Source organism: Rhodnius prolixus, unplaced genomic scaffold (assembly GCF_049639745.1).
Source record: "Rhodnius prolixus isolate KJV_2025 unplaced genomic scaffold, Rpr scaffold_4, whole genome shotgun sequence".
In the NCBI taxonomy this organism is placed as follows: domain Eukaryota; kingdom Metazoa; phylum Arthropoda; class Insecta; order Hemiptera; family Reduviidae; genus Rhodnius; species Rhodnius prolixus.
The window spans coordinates 50,202,760-50,221,725 of record NW_027411614.1 but is presented as its reverse complement, the minus strand read 5'-3'; the positions used below and the strand labels follow the sequence as shown (position 1 = coordinate 50,221,725).

The following is an 18,966-nucleotide window of genomic DNA, read 5'->3' as shown; positions in this document are numbered from 1 at the left end:
CAACAAGTTATACGTATAATTGATAAAAGTGTGATGTCAGTTTAAATAAAGTTACAACTTAAACTAAATAAAAACCAAATCTTTCTCCATGTATTATATACAGGGTGTCCCAAGCTATATGGATAACGACTTTTTCTCGGAAACTAAGATAGCTAGAAAAAAACTAAAAAATACGTGTTCCCTTAGTTTTTTGTTAGGAATCCAAATTTAATTTGTAAATTTTTTTCGGTGCTTCCAGAAGCGAGGTTCAGGCATCAACTTCATTTTTTCAAATGGGAAGGTGCGGTTTTTATTTCAGAAATAGATTCCTCTATTTTTTTAAAGAAAAATTTACTTGAACGGTTTTTTTCTGAGAGTGATATTTTAGAAGTTAGGAATGAAAACATGATTCTTATAAGAAATGATAAAATGATAATATTATAACGGTTTTTTGATAGAATAAGAAGAAAAGTACTATTTTATTATAAATTTTACTCCTCATTAATATTACAAATCATGCTCGAAATGGCCTCCACCATTAGAGATGCATAGACATAGAAAGAAAGAAAAAAGTTATGAATAATCACCTTGTTTTTCAGGTATCCTCGAAGGAAATAGTCCATAGGTGTCAAGCCCGGTGAGAGAGGTGGCTACTGAATCGCCCCCCGTGTCGATATAACACCATCAGGCATGTAAAGAGATATCTCGATAGACAATTTGATGGGCGTGTTATATGGCGATTCAGTAGCCACCTCTCTCACCGGGCTTGACACCTATGGACTATTTCCTCTGGGGATACCTGAAAAACAAGGTGATTATTCATAACTTTTTTCTTTCTTTCCTTATTTCTGCTTATCTAAAAGCATTTCTAAATCTAGGTGTATCAGAATCAAGTCGGGATGGCATCTGTAGATGAACAGAGAATAATAGATACCTTTAAGTCGGTTAAAGCCGAATCTATTTCTTTGGCAGTAAGGGGCAATTGGCAGGAAAGAGCATGTCTATGCATCTCTAATGGTGGAGGCCATTTCGAGCATGATTTGTAATATTAATGAGGAGTAAAATTTATAATAAAATAGTACTTTTCTTCTTATTCTATCAAAAAACCGTTATAATATTATCATTTTATAATTTCTTATAAGAATCATGTTTTCATTCCTAACTTCTAAAATATCACTCACAGAAAAAAACCGTTCAAGTAAATTTTTCTTTAAAAAAATAGAGGAATCTATTTCTGAAATTAAAACCGCACCTTCTTATTTGAAAAAATGAAGTTGGTGCCTGTATCTCGCTTCTGGAAGCACCGAAAAAAATTTACAAATTAAATTTGGATTCCTAACAAAAAACTAAGGGAACACGTATTTTTTAGTTTTTTTCTAGCTATCTTAGTTTCCGAGAAAAAGTTATCCATATAGCTTGGGACACCCTTTATTTATGTAGAATCTATTGTGAAACTGAAAGTACATGTGTACACGTACACGAGAAAGATAATGCTTTGTGTAACTTGATTTAACTTGTAACTAAAGATAGTTTTTTTCTTTCTGAAAAAGGTTCAAAAATGTAAAATAAAAAAATCAAGTAAAGTGAGACTGAAACAAGATTGGATTCATTACAAACACTATACACACTTGATAGCAGTGTACAAAAATGTACCATTATTGAATTTTTAAAAGTCACAAAAAATTTAATAAAGAAGATAAAATATTCTAATGTTGTGCTGCACACACAGTTGAATGATTTCGGAGAAAACCGGTGATATTTCTCTGCGTGGGTTTCCTATTAAGGCACGCGTAGATTATTCCCCCCTCCCCCCCAAAAAAAAACCTTCTTTTCTTTCTGTATTCAGGGCAACCTAGAGTTTGTATTTACGCTGAAAACTGAATTGCATCTGAATTCTTGAAGTAGAATTTTATTTTTTTAATAATCTGCATTATTACCTAGTCTGCTTTAATTTCAAATATCAATTATCTCTTTTTTAATTGGAATCTGGCAGCTCGCCGCATATAATTATTTCCGCTTGATAACTTCGTCGGCTCCCCTCAGCCTGTGCCGCAGCCTCCATTCCTTATTGCTCCAGTTATACACCTCACTCCTTTTGTAATTAGATCGCAAAATTGAATGAAAAAACTTCATTCACCCTTTTCTTTATTGATTTTAAGAAGAGTTTTTATTCATTTCCCCCCCCCCCCATACTTGCGGTTCAGAACCGCCGGAGCTTATTTACCTTTTTCTTCTTGTCGCTTCGTAAAGACAGAAGCATTAAGACAAACTTGTCACATCTTCCTTTTTCCTACTGCCATGAGAGGGGATGTTGTGAATTGCGTTCAAATCTTTGTTTACTTCTTTTACTCTTCGTGAAATACACTAACTCCTAGCAAGGGGAAGTGTTGAGATCGTTTCGAATTCTCGAAATTAGTTTTGACCGGAAATGCAGTTTTGAAGTCCCGTTTAAAGTTTACCTAGGAAAGAAGTGACGTACTCAATTTTTTTTGGCAAATTTGACAGGGCCTTCTTTTTGCTGGGAATGACAGAAGATAAACAAACATTATTTTAGCACTATATCTCCGTGAGAGTATCTCGTTGGAACTCCAAATTTGGTATTTGGTTGTGGGTGTTTTTAGCCAGAAACCGATAGCATTTCTTTTTTAATGTTAGGAAATTTTTTTTAATTTCTCAATGCTTGAATGCTTGCAACTTAAATCTGTTGGTTGGGAAGTTGGACAAAGTTCATTGGCTAAAAAAAGGGGCTATGTAGTATAAGTTTCGCTCGTAAGTACTTACTCCATCCCAGCCTCTTGCTTGGAAAGAAATGTATTTATTTTCCCCTGTTTATAAAGACAGAAGTAGCCCTATCTATAACTAGTTTTATTGGTTAGTACGATGGTACTTCCGACGTCTCTTCCCTAAAGCACTATTTATAGAAGATAATCAGAATAAGATTAACATTTTGGAAAACCAGCGAGCTGCGCATGGCCGTGTGAGTCAATATTTACAGACTGACTGTTTGCTTTATAAAGTACTCCTGGAATAATGACTAATATTTCCATCAGTTTACAGTAGCGTAACCGTTGGCTATCATCCATACGATGAACCTTGGGCTGACATGCTTGCGATCTAACCCTCCGAGTAATCCCAATCAAAACTGTTACTCATTCTCAACTACAAGAATATTGTTTGTAAAACACTAATGCATACATCATCGGCCCTCTGTTAGTACTACTTGATTAGCTAGAAGGGTGTTCGGTAAGTCCTGGGTTCGCTTAAAAGGATTTGTATTGATTGAACGGGCGGAAAGAGCACATTCAGCTGTGAATAGACATTGTGTACAATATGATACAAACAAGCTGCGCGCCCGCCCTGATCAATCTAGAGTGGGCTAATCAATTGATCGGCATTGCATAACCATAAGAATCAAGAAATGTTTATTTGAATGTACATTTCTCTGAAGAACTTCTGGTTTTTCTCGACGAAACCCTAGAAGACCATCAACGCTCATCGTTTCCTTAAAAAAAAAAAAAAGAAAATCATGAATAACTTTAGATTTTCTCAAAGTTGTTTTCCATTTCCCTCGATTACAAAACCTTATTATTCAGATCCAAACAGCTGCTCAGTATTCAAATTAGATCCACAATTTCTCAGCATCCTGTAATTCTAGCTTTAGCACTTTTCCATTCAAGAAGTGATCCCACTTCGTCACGGAAAAGGAGAGGAAACTCTTTTAGCATAATTACATTAGAATAAAGGACTTTAGGAGTTATAGATGTGAACAAAGTACCAATCCAAAAGTAGGTAAAGTATAAGATTGGGAAATAGTCAAACTGGACCGATTGGAGTGAAATTTATTTTTCATTTTAACTTAAAGAAAAACATTTGGGGGGGGGGAACAGGAAAAGTGGATAAAAGATGAAACTAAACTGTGCATCTAAGGAATGGAAAGCAAATATTTAAATTCTGGCTAAGAACCAAAAGTATATACTTACTTATTGTGCTGGAATTCTCCTTTTTATTCTTATTTATATATTTATTTAGACTTATATTTATATTTTATACCTATACAATATATTTCTTATTCCTAAATTCTCAAGCTAACGTAATAATTTCGTCATGTGCGTCCAATGTAAGAGTGCAAAATATGTTTATAATGGTCACTTTAGCTCGCAAACCAAAAAAATTCACAGAGGCTAGAATCTTTAAATTTCATTTGAGTACTTTGATTGATTCTAGCAGAAAATTAAAGCCCAAAATCAGTTTTGGGAACTGGAAGTCTTAATTTTTTTGAATTTTCCTACAGAGTGGCTCCCCAATTTCACTAACTTCGTCTTCACAACTAAAACAAGCAGATCTTTTATTTTTTTAAAAAAATCTATTATATATATATAGCTTTCCGGACCGGAAGAACTTTTTCCGGGATTTCCTCTAGGATGGATCTATAAACTTCGCATTTACACTACATACACAAAGCTATAAAACTTTGATTTGATGTATTTCGTCCAACAGAAATTCGTTTTTGTTGTGATAGAGCAATGGTTTGCTCTAAAGTGTAGTTCTAGTGCGATGTGCGGTTTCCGGCAACTCGTAGTTTCAAGGATTTATGTAAGTAAGAATCCTGAGAAATGGAATCCTAAGTGGAAAATAACTCTTAATTAGTCATCATATCTGTGCTAAAGTAGAAAGACCAAAGACAACACCATTATACAATTACTTTATTTTATCTCAAGTGCCATTATCTTTTTATTAATCTATTTGAGTGTGGTAATCACAAATTGAAAATCAGCTCAGGTGTTTAATTTTGTCGAGGAATTAATCACTAAAACAAATACGATTTGTCGATAAGTAATCATACTGATTATTGGTTCCGTGCTTAGTTTACACACAAATATACTTTTCTAAGAACCATTTTTTCGTAAATAGGAGATCTCAAAAAAGATATTTTGCGTTGAAACTCAATATTGAAAGTTTTTAATCAATCGCATTGCCAAGTAGTAGCGGATATTACTCTCACTGCTCTCTCTGACAATGCTTATAAATTTACTTTTACTTGAACATTTAGATGAAGAAATGAAGGTTCAGTTCATTAAAAGAGAAGAATCCTGAGGGAAGCGAGACGTCCCAGAAACCTTAAAATTTATTTCCAAGATAAGAATGTGTAAAGTACAGCGACAGGTCTTTGATTTCATCCGTTGTAGCACACATGAAATTAACTTCAACTCTGATATTTCTTTAAGTGATTCCATACCAAACACAGACAGCTGAGCAATCTTCACACATACTAGTATGTTTGTTAACTGTTTAAAGTTTCCTTTTTAAGATTTTACTTATTTACGATTTTGTTCAATTATTAGAATCACATATTCTTCAATTTTATTGACCAATTTTTGTTTCCCAGCACGTATGAAATACATAAGTGTAATTCTGTGTTAACATCTTGAATTAGCGCGCCTCCCATATACTACATACATATGTATGTACATATGTACCTTCTTCATATAACTTCAACTTTACTAACCTAAAACTAAACGTACAGGACTCTTAAACAATTTTTAGGTTTCATTAATTTTCATTTCTTTTTTCTTATTTATTTATTTTTATTTTTTATTTTTTGCAAAATGTTTTACGATTCATTAACATTTTGAATAACAAACAAACACATCACATATGTAAGTAACCTTCCTCACTAATGATTTTGGGTAATATCGAGGTGCGGACATAAAAAAAAAACAAATTTAGTTGCTTTATACCAACGTTTCGGTAATTTTATTGCCTTCTTCAGGGTATTGTAAAAAAGTTTGGGTAGTTTAATGTTGAGCTACATAAGTATATCATCATAACTGTTGACTGTTCTTCACTAAGGCTGGAAACATAGTGGAACGGCGAGCAAAGCGGCGCTGATAGCGAAGAGCGAAGCGGCAAAAACAAAAACTAGAAATAGATAGAGTTGCTCTATCTTCGCTTTGCTCGCCACTATGCGCGGTCCCATATGTTTACTTGTGTTTGATTTCGCCGCTTCGCTCTTCGCTATCAGCGCCGCTTTGCTCGCCGCTCCACTATGTTTCCAGCCTAAGTCAGCAAATGTAGTGCGAGACAGTAACATTGAATATGAAGTTAAATCTCTACACCAAACTGATTATCTATCTTTGGTGATCGATGACAGTCAAAAACCGGTCGGGAAACTGTAAACAAGAGTGCTTCGACGGATCAAATCCAGCCCTGTGGACCGAACCACATTTTCTGCAGCAATAAGTCTTTGAAAAGAATGTGTATTAAAAATAAATTTAAATAGTTGTGAATTTAAGGGAAATCTTTGTCGAATTTGGACAAAACCCGCAATCAAACCGTTTCCTATTATGCAACGTTAGACAAGTGATAGAAAGGTAATGTTAATTTTGCCAATAGACTGTAGTTGGTGAAGCTTTACTAGCCAGGGCTGCATCCCCCTCAATCAAAGATTTGATACCACACTAATCAGTCCCAATCGTTGAAAACACTTGCATTGACTGTTGTGGAGACGTAAAATTTTCACTTATCATTTGAAGAGGCACTTGGGAACGGCATTAGATACGATTGCTTCATGCAATGTATCTAGATAACGTGGATTATAAAAGTTGATTAACTTCTCCGACTGTATCAGTTGGACACCGATTCCTCAAGATGAAATTTTGTATGGTAGCTCTCATCGCTTTGGTTGCTGTGGCCAGCGGGGCCTTCATGCCTTTTGAAGGCTATGGTAAGTGAGCCAGTGTTTCTTATTTCCAATTACGTCAGAGTTTTAGTGTTAATACTCAAAAGACAGAAAACATTTGGAGTCATTGTAACGAGGTTGAAAATGAACGTTACAATAAAATATTTTTTTTATTTTCTAAAAAAAATGGTCAAAAACTTTTTGTGAGTCGCCTCTACTTTAAAGTGGAGAAAGTGATTTTAAGTGGGTCATGGCTTTATTTTTTATTTAAGGCGCGTGAACATCTGAAGTCATTGGTGTCCGGAGTTTTTTTTTAGTGCTCATCCGGCCTTCGGACAATGTTCTCTCGCTAAAGGGACACTAAAGGAAAGCGTAGTCTTTACCAATGATCTAAGTGAGGATCCTGTAGAATTTCTCTTTAAGGGATCACCACCACGACATCCGCATTTATTTGAATGAACCTTAAAATGTTTAAAAGAAAATTTGTAATGATTCTATTAGGGAAAATAGCGGATGATCACATTTTGACCTCTGGTTTGTTAGATGGACCAAATGAAAAAGTTTGTGTACTTTCGCTCGCATACTAGGTACAGAAAGTATTTCAATATTTGTTTAGAATTCCCTGTAACCAAACAGTTATTTTAAGAGAGCAGTCTCTGTGTGAAGACAGTTGTGTTGAGCTGGATTTGTTGAGGAAATTAACTAAATTAAATTTCTCAGGGATCGTGTTGTCCGAGAATGTGATAGACAAATTGATCAGACAGGCGTTGGAAGTTGTTAGGAAGATGCTGAAAGAAAAGGAACCATTCCAGATTCCCGAAATCCCGGCACAGCACATTGTAGACAAAGATATAGAGTAAGTCATCCTAAATTAAATTGATTTTTTGAATCAAATTTATAGTTGAAAGATCATTCTTATAACATGAATTTTCATTTTTTTTCCTGCCGCTACCACAGTCTCAACGTAGAACTGAAAGATGTGAAAGTATCAAAAGCGGATGATTTTACTGTGGACCACATTGAAAACTATCTTCCAGGATTATGGGCTAAATTTGGTGTAACTGTGCCCCAGATGCATCTTGAAGGTCAATACAAGGTTAGCGGAGTTGTTCAACAAAAAAAAGTCAGCGGCTCTGGCACTTTTACGTAAGCACATTTGTAAAAAAATCCATTCAGAAGCATGTTACTACTTTGTATTTATAATCTTTTAGTAATCTTTATAATTTTTTGAATCCATAATCTTTAATTTTTATTTCTCTTAATCAAATAATAAGAGAAAGTATCGTAAACGTGTCAGACTACCAAAATTAAGTATTCATTGAAAATACATTTTTGGGAACCCTCAGAACACAAAAAGTGTTACGTAGGTATGGAAATTCAACAAGTAGATCCATAGATATGGTTATTTTTGGGTGGGAGAAGTTACCATTATCCCTTACAACTTCACCAATTTTTTTTGTAAGTCTTGCAGCTCACAAATTTCCAAAAACGTGATGCAGGATGAATATACAATATTTTTCAAATTTTAAACATAAACTACATGTTTTAAAATATAATGGAATATTAGTTCTTTCACCTAATAGGCGTAAAACCAACACGCAATCAATATGTCGAACTACGCGTCCAAACGCTCCAACTTATGCGCGATTGCCAATCGTTCAGGTGCGGAGAGATACACGAATGACTCTCGCCACTTAAACTGCACGACTTTGAGTGGTCGTGCGAAATTTTTCCCGACTGGATCTTTAATTCCAAGTGTATACAAAGCCTTTGTCCGTGCGCTAACGATTGTTCGCCGTTGTGTAAAGATTCAGTTTTTATTTATATTAATTTTTCTCTTAAGTAATGTTATAATTGATTTAAAACCAAGGAAGTCGAGGTCCAGGTTCTCTACATAGCGGCTGGCTGTGTATCACCAAGTAATTCATGGCAGGTTTTGCTAGCAACTACCAGCAGATAAATAGGTATTGACCAGCAGATAAATAGGTATTGACCGGTAGATAAACTGATTAGCAGATTTTCAATCAGTTGCACACTCATGCGAATTTCTCACACCGCAATGAACTTTTCCTCAAACTTGGACTTTATACGGTAAAAATAATTAAAAACCACAAAATTTAGTGAAGTGGTTCTTCAGCCATTTTTTTTTATTTTGAATTTTACTTACACCTGCAAACCCAATTAATATTGTGCTGGCAGTGAAGCCGCGAATTAACTGTAGAGGAAAGCTTAACCCAACCTTTCCCTTAGAACTGTCTTAAGAAACACGTTTTCATCATAAGCCACATCTAAGCCAGAGGTAAGAGTATAGAATTGTATTGTTCAGGCTAGATTTTTCTCTACAGAATTGACATGAATCAATTGGTGCAAACCGGAACCATCCAGATGGCCATGGTCGACCACGCTCTACAGATGAAAAATCTCGAGCTGGACTTCACTTTAAAAGAACTCAAAGTGAGTACGCTCTTTTTCTTTTCTCATAATGATTAATTTTTTCAATTGTTAACGTTGCCCGAACCTTCCCGAATTTGGCTGAAACCAAATTCTTGAAGTGGCAATCTAAAGTATCTGAAGCGAGAATAGTACCAAGTTGGAGTTATGGCAGACTTTTTATTTTTGAGCTATCCTATTAACATACGTTAACCCCATATTTGACCCCCTCCCACCCAAAAAAAAAAAGGATTCAAAGGACCTCAGAACATGTACTGTCGGTAAGAACTCAATTTCAAAAATTAGACACGATCTAATTAAACCAATTTCATTATATTTGATGCTTTAGGCTGCCGCCCTTTATTAATCCGCAACTGCCTAATCTCCAGTATAAGGTCTGACGATGTAGAAATTAAAACAAACTGTGTATCTAAAATGTAAATATTTGGTAATTTAAAGTTTATCTTGAACTTTGTCCAGACTTCATTGAATGGCTTGAGTATCGAAGGAATGACCAAAGAACAGGTAGAAGAACTAGTGAACCACCAATTCCTCGATTTCCTAATGAAGAACAAGAAAGAAGCGTGCGAAGTAGTGTCCAAACAGGTAGTGCTAGCTGCCAACAAGATCATGGCCGGTAAAACCTTGAAGGAACTGCTGGATTGGCTGAAGAAATTTATTCATCAATAAAACCCTTCTCATCTTGAATATAAAATTACTTTATTGTAAGAATACACTATAAATATATTTTTTAACAAAAATAAATTTTTTAAAAAAACTATCAAGATTACATTATTTGGATGGTACACTACAGGCGGTCAAGATTCGCAAAGGACCCCTTCTTATTCTGACCCCACGATATTTATGGGAATAATATTGATAGGAATTCAGACGCCTTGAGTGTCCAAATATCAGCAAAGTCATGAACGCTAGTGAGGATAGTTCTGCAAGGCAAACTGTATTTGTGGAGGAACGGGTAGAAAATATTAAGGTCCTCAACATTAAGTAGAGTGGCACTAGGATGACAAAGCCCTCCTCACAGGCAGCTTGGGGCATTATCTAGAATTATAAGAATTCAGCCAAGTTATAAGGTACGATCTGTTAGTCAGCCACCTGTCAAGATACACCACTCCAGGAGAACAATACTAAGTTGTCCGCAAGGTAAGTTAAAGAACAGCTTGGTCCCAGCATATTGCCGGGACAACTTCCAAAATATACCTATCATCGCATGCTACAGGGTCATTTTCCTCCTCGCAAAGTGGTAAGAAGCTCACAGTATAAATATAGCCAGCTTCAGAGTGTTCAAGAAGACAAATAGTTAGCAGTGATCACTCAAGGAGAAATTATCTCCTACCTGCAACTACGCTGTTGCCAAGTGCAAAATATTGCGTAGAGTTACATCAATTTCCATTGGGATATTTACTCCATAAAGGAAGGAATGTGTTCTAGATCCAATAAATATTATCTGCCTCACACCTACATGTACATGAATATCATTGCAAAATCTGAAGAAATATACAAATTAGAAAGAATTAACAGTTTTTAGGTAAAGGGCTGCATAATAGGTAACGTTCAGTTAATCCCACGATATTCAGTGGCGTGACACCCGACGAACAACAAGAATTAATACAAAATCTCGTGGTCATAAGCTCTGCTTTCCCTCCTGCAACTTATAAAGTGGAATTTATTTAAATTTAGAATGTTTACTGACAATTTATTTGATTAAATTCATTTTCATTCAATCATTTAGTGTACCTATAGTCATAGTTAAGAGATTATTAAGACAAATATCCGCACTATATTGGAACACTATTGTAAAGGAAATTTAGAGATTTCATCTTTCTCCCAAATTTTAAGATACATCAGAATGGTAATCGAAACTCCTAAGCCACTATTATATAAATTGTACGATTAAATTTTGCAGTTTTGTGTTACGAGAGATTGGCACTAGTTAACAGTTAACATTAAATTGATGTAATAGTGGGTATTGTTCCAGTTGAGAATATTTAAAAAAAAAATCATTTGTCAGCATTTTTTCTCAATATTTAAGTAAAATTAATATTATTTCTAAAATAATAAAAAATATTAAAATATGAGAGAATAACAAAAGATTCAGAAGAAAAAAGAGAAAGGTAAACAAGCACCATTGTTACCATGCGCTTTACCCAGCCATGAATCGTTTTCATTGGACGGGGCGTGGTTACACTAGAGGTGGGCATGTCCCACCCACCGTCTGCAACTATACTGCATTGTGATTCGCCAATACTTTAAACCTAATAATTTATGAAATAAGTAATTTAAATTATTTTTTCCAACATTTCTCCCATAGGTATTTGATAAACTTTCGAATTAAGCCAGAAAAAAATTTCCTTTTAAAAATACGATAAATAATATCTCTTTTGGAATAATACCTCATGTTTTACATAATCATCGTCAACTGAAACAAAAAACTTGAGAATTTATATTGTTTAATCGTGAAATAGATAAAAGTGGAATGGGCATGATACAGACTAGTAAGCCGCCATTACACAGCTTACTTTATACTCCATCCCGTGGAGAACTCTAGTGGCAATTTCTGTAAACATAAATGCAGTTTCTACATTCACATTTAACCATGTTGACGACTCACTTGACTTATATAGGACCATCATACTCTAATATTTAACTTACTTTTTGTACCGCGTTACATGTAACCTATTTAACATTATTAGTCTATTATTTTGTCCAACTACTACACATCTCGTGTTAGTGAAGTAAGTAATTTGAGCTGCTTCTTCAACCTTTGCTATTCCACTCTGGTGGAACCTCGTTTTTGTAGGATGTTTCTGGATTAGTAAGATCTCACGTAAGGCTACATTACTCAGTTCATTTGTCAGTAATTGTTTTAGTTTTATGCATACATTACAGTAATTCTCACTTTATATTACATTGAACCAACCTTGGATTGACTTGTCACTTATAATGTAGGCAAATAATACTTTAGTGTATTCTTGTTTTTCATCTTTTTGAACCGAGTTGGTTACTCAATGCGGATCGAGAGGATGAGTTTTATTCCCCATTTATCAGTGTTTTCCGTGAAATGATAAAACTTTGCAAGTTAAAAGTATTAAAAAATTACTCCAGCGATACGTTCTGAGATTTCATCAGAACTTATTCTTTAGGACTGCGATAATCCTCAAGTACTCTCCTCAACAATATATTGAGAGGTGGACAAAGGGAGTCAACCTCAAATTTTTTGGAGAGGGTCTTTTGGAATAGAAAGGATACAATAGTTAGAGAGAAGATATTTCAAAAGTTTTTCCTAATTCTCCAAGCACTTTCCACAATTGATGGCGCTCATATTGATTATAGTTTATGAAAAATGATATTATTGATGTAAATGAGGCATTAGATTGTCAGAATGAAGGTACCGAGTTTTAGAAAGGTGATATTATTTTGTAGATTGTCGATAGTCGAAGTTAGTTATGGTAACAGGAGCTATGGTGCGCCAAATATAATCAAATTTTAGAATTGTGAAATAGTGATGCTTCTAAGTGAGGTTTAGTGTTGTTACTAACCAAGAGCACCTTCACATACAGTGTTTTTTCATTAAATAAGTCATTAAAACTGTCCGGTAGGACAGTTGTATAAGGGTTGATCATCAAAAACTGCACGAAAAAGCGTAACGTTGAAAAACACCCAACTTTGACAATTTTTTTCTCTTTTTCTATAAAAGATAAAATTCCCAAATTTTCTTTAAATTATAGGGCAAACCCTCCTTTATAACTGTAATTTTTTTTCAACAACCCAGATCTAATAGGTTTCGAGAAAAAAGTTGCTGAAAATGAGCAAAAACGGCTTTTTCAAAAAATGTTCTTGTTCTTGTTCTTCTTGTTCTTTTTCTTCTTCTTCTTCTTCTTCTTCTTGTTACCTTTTTTGTAAACAACGTAGCGCCTAAACGCGTGAACCGATTTTCATGAATGAGGTGTCATTCGATTCGGAATTTTATGTAGATGTGCCTTTTGGGGGTCTCGATGCTGTACATCGAATGGGAGAGGAGTTAGCCCCCTTTATGTAAGGCCCCCTCCAAAATTATTATTACTAATTACTCTGTAAATCTTGGCCCGATTTTGATAAAATATGGTAGGGTGATAGGGTTAGGGCTCCCCTACGTAACATTAAAGCGACGATCAGCTCTTACACTTTTTAAGGGGAAGTACAGCAATCGTTTCAAATTATCGACACGTGAACCGATTTTCATGAATGAAGTGTCATTCGAATCGAAATTTTGTACAGATTTGCACTTTAAAAGTCTCGACGCCGTGCCTCATAAGGAGGGGAGTTTGCCCCACCCAAATAAGGCCCTTTCTAAAACTATTATTACCAATATTTCTATAACGCTTAGTCCGATTTTGATAAAATTCAGCTCGAATAAGTGGTTAAAGCTGCTCTACGTTGCTGATGCTCTTGCACCTACTAAGAGGAAGTACTGCAATCATTTAAATTATCAATGAGTGAACCGATTTAAATCAATGAATTGACGTTCGATTAAAAAATCTTTGCCTCTTTGCCTTTTTGGGAGAAGTACTGCAATCGTAGTTTATTTTTCTTACTCCTCTTAAAAGGAAGTACTGAAATCGCAGTTTAATTTTGCTATTTACGTACAAATACCTTCCTATGTTATTCAAAACGCTTTTTCAAAAAGATTGTTATTGAGGATGGATGGGAACGCAACTATAATCATTCTTTAAAAAGATCCCTCCAGTGGAGGTTACGGTTCCGACTTAACACCTTATCAGATTATAATGATAGAATTGCTTATTCCACATTTTAAAAAAGTCTGTAAAGATTGCGAAATAGACAAAAAGGAAAATCTATCCAAAAGGTACAAAAATCTCCTTAACAAAAACTTACAGTTAAAAATGTTAAGTATAAGGGTTGATTAAACGCCAAAAGGTACACAAATCAGCGAGTACCCAACATTTCATTAATACTTCATTAATATTTAAGTAATTCTACTGCATTAATTTTCATTAATAAGTTATTTTTTAGAATTTATTAGATGTCACAGGCCCTTATGCTGGCCACTTCATTTATAATATTTTTTTGTTATAATTATGATAAGTCACATATATATGTAAATGCATGTTAAAGTAGAAAAAGACAAAGTTACAGTAGGCTACTGTCTTGAATTCGACTTACCGAAATATTCGTGAGCACAAATAACACACAGTTAATAACAAGTAGATTATTCAACAAAAATTATTCATTTCTCAATTGTAATTTAATTTAGTTCCCCTAATTTTACTTATAGTAAAATACTGGAATAATAAGCTGTCCTAAAAATATGCATATCTTATTTACTTTATATTACATATATACAACATTGTGGGATGAATACCTAGATTGAGAATGTAATTGAAGAAAACTATATTATTTGCGATAAAGCCAGATAATTATTACCTATTATTATAATCGTTTGACTACTTCATAAAATAACAAGTGCTTTAATCGAAGAATGAACTTAAACCGACGATTTTTATTTAAAAATAAAAATAAATAAATAAAATAAACAAAATCATTGATGTAAGTTTTTTATAAAAAGAAGTTTTGAATTTTTTTAGCCTCATAATTTTTTTATATTTTTTATAAGGTTTTTCTTTTTAACCTGTAACTAATAGTTTGATTATTATAAATAACTAGATATTACAGTAAATCTACAGTGCTACTTGAACATATATTTTGTAGACGAAAATGGCCAGCATAAGGGTCTGTGACATCTAATAAATTCTAAAAAATAACTTATTAATGAAAATTAATGCAGTAGAATTACTTAAATATTAATGAAGTATTAATGAAATGTTGGGTACTCGCTGATTTGTGTACCTTTTGGCGTTTAATCAACCCTTATACTTAACTTTTTAAACTGTAAGTTTTTGTTAAGGATATTCAATAATAATGATAATCAAAATTAATTCATAGGCACAAATATTTGCATTAGTTATTATTTTAAATTAGATGCTTATTTATTTGTAAATATGCTTATTTCATTTTGCCCTCCCTCTAGAAAGAAGCTTAACCCAGACCTCACGAAATCCTTCAGGAAAGTATTCGGGAATGCAATAATTAATTATAGAAATTGATTATTTTTAATATATTAAGAACTTCCCACTCCCAATATCGCATGAATGCGATAAATACAATTTTTAGATTCAATTAAGTTTTTTTTTAAATGTATTTGTTTCTTTGAAGTGCTTTATTAAGCAATCTGTTTCAAATCAAATCTAGATAAGGAAGTTAACTTGCGACATTAATTAGTGATCAATTCACTCTGACGTTATTATTAATACAGAGTCAATGATCCATCCTTACAAGATGTTATGTTTATTTGTAACTTCACTACTAATTTCTTCGGCGTTGTCAGATCCAAAGGATATCCTGATAACAACTGAAAGTACAAGTAAGTTTTGATTCACTCTTTACATTTTAAGAGTTACATTATTTTATTGGGGCAAAAGTATTACAAATCATATTCAGCTTGCAAATTTTATTTTAAATCAACAAATTTTTTTACAATTAGAAAACCTTTCTGAATATGTTGCTTGAATTTAAAATTTGGCTCATTTAAAAATTGAAGTGGAAGGACGCTATACATACTTGAGGGCTGTGCAATTCAGACCAATAGGCAAGCGTGCTAAGTCTTCCTTTTGATACAACCAGAAAATAAAGATGATCTTTTACTTATTAACATCCCTTTGACTTTCATGTTACTCCACGATTTCTTGTAGGAAGATGCATTAGGTATAGCCACAGAATGGATTTAAGGAACATTACAAGAGCAGTACTATTATTGACTAATGTTAAGTTTTAGGACAGCTGGAAGATACCGAATTTGGGGCTGTACTTACGGTTCATTTCCCAATGTTTCATGCAGTTCTAGTAATTTCCTTTTCTGTGCAGATAAAATCCGTGCCGTTAATGATCTCCACATGTGGATTGCCACATATGTCAACATGAACCAGGTGTTATTCAATGATCCAACGTCATTCATAAACGCAATTGATTTGAAAAATCTGTATCTTTCTGACAATAAAACTAGGTATGGACTTATCCTTGTTTATAATTGCTTGACTTGTTAATTACTTAAGAAGTTTTTGCTTGATTAACATGTGAGTATTTTCAGGATTAGTATTACGTTATCAGATCTGAGGATGCCAATCAATCTATTCTTGGAGTCCACGTCTAATGATGTGAAAAAGCTGTGTTCAACGTTCACTGTATCTCAGCCGCTGGTAGTGAGTGGTCAGTACGACGCAATCGGCAAAATCGACGGAGAGCTTTTCAGCGCTTCTGGAGACTTTAAGTAAGCTAATGTTACCTTTTGTTAGTGCTTTAAAAAAAATAAAATTACGGTTGGTGGATTGAGAACACCAGATTGAGAAGGAGCGGAACTGCTCAGATGCCGAGGAAGGGGTTAAGGGAAAGTGTCCTCATGTTCTTCTCAATTTTCGCCTCAATTATGTGTCTATATTGGTCCAATTGCGAGTACCTGAAATATTCCTTCGTCAAGTCACACCATGGTGTCACTAAGTTTCGTTCTGCAGCCTCTTAATGGCCCGCTTTCCATCATCCAAGATCTTTCTAAGATAACTTTACCATTTTCCATACCCTGCTTTCAATTTTTGCTCCGGCTTAAAGTCAACTAACTTCTCTTCCTCTCTCACTCATCGCTGAAAATGCACCAGAGAATTTTTCTTTAAAGTACAAGAAGTTTTTTCATCAACTCTGGTGATAGTCGAAGTTTGGAAAGCTTATAAGACCGGGAGGATAACGTTTGTAAACACTGTTACACTTGGAAACTAAGGTAGAAAACTTCTAGAACTATTTCCGAGGGATCTATCACCTTAACTCAGTAAATCTTTTTTTATGATTAAACCCATCTTTAATTTAAGGAAGGCGTGCTAGGAGTCAAAATCTGCCGTTTAAGCCCATAATTGGACTAGATTTATTGTTATTGTTCTGAACTCTGATTTCTAGATTCTAAGCGTCATTCTAAGAATTCAGGAACTCGCTGCATCTTTTCCAGTTTCCGGAAGGGAGTACTCGTATGTTGGAGAAGTCTTGCAAATGTACATATGTTATGAGAGTCATCTCCTGCAACTGGTGCTGTTACTCCTGAATTGCACGCATGATGGAACTCTTCCACTGACTCGGCGCATCTCCGTCCACAAACATTGACATAATAATCTCCAGCACATCAGAACAGTTCAGTCTGTAAGATGACTCTACTATTCTTCATTTTAGGCCCGCCAGTTCCTCGAAGTCCGGCGGGCCAATCTCATCAGTCCTCTACACTAGAAGACCATTTAAATTCAAAAACATCAATCAAAACTTCTTCTTGAGTTTAAATTTAAAATTGAATTTATCATTTGGGAGTATTATCCTTGGGTAACTTCTCCCTTCAATTAGTGAGTTAGTAGTGGTCAGTTATTGTCACTCTTACTAATAGTGCATCTAGCGCTGGTGTAACTTAACAAATAAATTAAAAAAAAAAGAAGAATTTATTATTCATTAAATTAACGTCTAATAAATTAATTGAATTGATTTTTAAGTAAAAATCTATTCAAGCGATTAAAATATGAAGTTTATTTTAAACATTTAGTACAATTAATGGGCCCATTATTTAGCAATTATAGAAAAAACTAACTATGAACTGATTTTTCTCTGTGTAGCCTAAATACTGATTCTAAAATTAATATAACTGGAAAAATTTATCTAATGGTGATTGATCATGCAGCCAAACAAATTGAAGACATGTACGGAATTAGAAAATTTAAATTGCAATATGAGTCTAAAATGATCAGGGTAAGTTTACTAAATTATGAATTATCTGATGTACTGTGTTGTTGTCAGTACTGCCTTAATATTCTTGGACGCGGATCGTTACATTGCCCTAAACATTAATTGTCTAGCGTTATTTTGCAGTCATTCATTCATTTAATTCATTCATGAAAAATATGTTTATTTTCTATTACAGTTACCTCACTTTGAATGTACACTTATTTTAATTTCCTGTATTTTCAGTGATGTATAGAAATTCCTACAGTATAAAATGACCCACGCAGGTCGAAACATTGAATATATAAAACCAGAAACTTAAATAGCATTATTGTTTCTATACAATTGTTTCAGACTAACTTCCAGAATTTTCCAGAAAAGCTAAAGAATCGTTTTGATGAATTACTTGAACTAGAAATAAATAACTTAATGAAGAAAGGTATAGAACTGTTCAACAGCCAAGCAACAGAAAATTATCGACAAATGTCGCTGAGAAATGTGGCTCACCTGTTATCAATGGCTTTTAGAAAATGAGTTTTTTTTTACATTTTATAATTCATAAAATAAATTTCTTTTTTCAAAGTAAAAAATATTTTGGTTCAATTTTATTAATAAATAAAATATACTAAACACCTTTTATTATATATTAATGTAAGAAAAAAAAAATCTTATCTGTGGTATTAAATGGAGAGTTTGAGTGCTGTGATTATGTCATGCATATTTCTGCTTTTAAGTTGCTAGAATGTGATGTAGTTAAAGCAATTCTGTACAAAACGTTGGTCTAGTTGACCAGTTGCATAGCAACTAAAGTTATGAATCCATTCAAAACTTTTTTAGGGTTTCTCTAAAAGCGATGTCAAGAAGAAGGGCTTCTTCATTCCGTACTGTAGATTAAACCCAATTTCTGGTGCACAGCTGTTCAACTAAATAATGGTTTTGAACTTTTTCTATTTTCAAACTTACTTATCTAAGTGATGACCACACTGAAAATTAGAAGCATTACGTAGATTGCATTGCATAACATAACAATCTTCAATGCAATATTGAAGAATTTATCCAGT

General features: G+C 33.8%; 2 protein-coding genes across 2 annotated transcripts; both read left to right on the top strand.

Annotated features, from left to right (window-relative positions):
- Positions 1 to 6,543: 6,543 nt before the first annotated feature.
- Positions 6,544 to 9,869, top strand: LOC141455501 (uncharacterized). The gene is made up of 5 exons (XM_074130613.1): positions 6,544 to 6,703; positions 7,379 to 7,514; positions 7,616 to 7,804; positions 9,004 to 9,112; positions 9,569 to 9,869. Exons 1-5 carry the CDS (start codon positions 6,628 to 6,630, stop codon positions 9,776 to 9,778), a joined length of 720 nt encoding a protein of 239 aa, XP_073986714.1. The 5' UTR covers positions 6,544 to 6,627; the 3' UTR covers positions 9,779 to 9,869.
- Positions 9,870 to 15,369: 5,500 nt separating this feature from the next.
- Positions 15,370 to 18,465, top strand: LOC141456454 (uncharacterized). Its single transcript, XM_074132482.1, has 5 exons — positions 15,370 to 15,527; positions 16,028 to 16,166; positions 16,251 to 16,430; positions 17,800 to 17,932; positions 18,260 to 18,465. Exons 1-5 carry the CDS (start codon positions 15,425 to 15,427, stop codon positions 18,437 to 18,439), a joined length of 735 nt encoding a protein of 244 aa, XP_073988583.1. The 5' UTR covers positions 15,370 to 15,424; the 3' UTR covers positions 18,440 to 18,465.
- Positions 18,466 to 18,966: the final 501 nt, after the last annotated feature.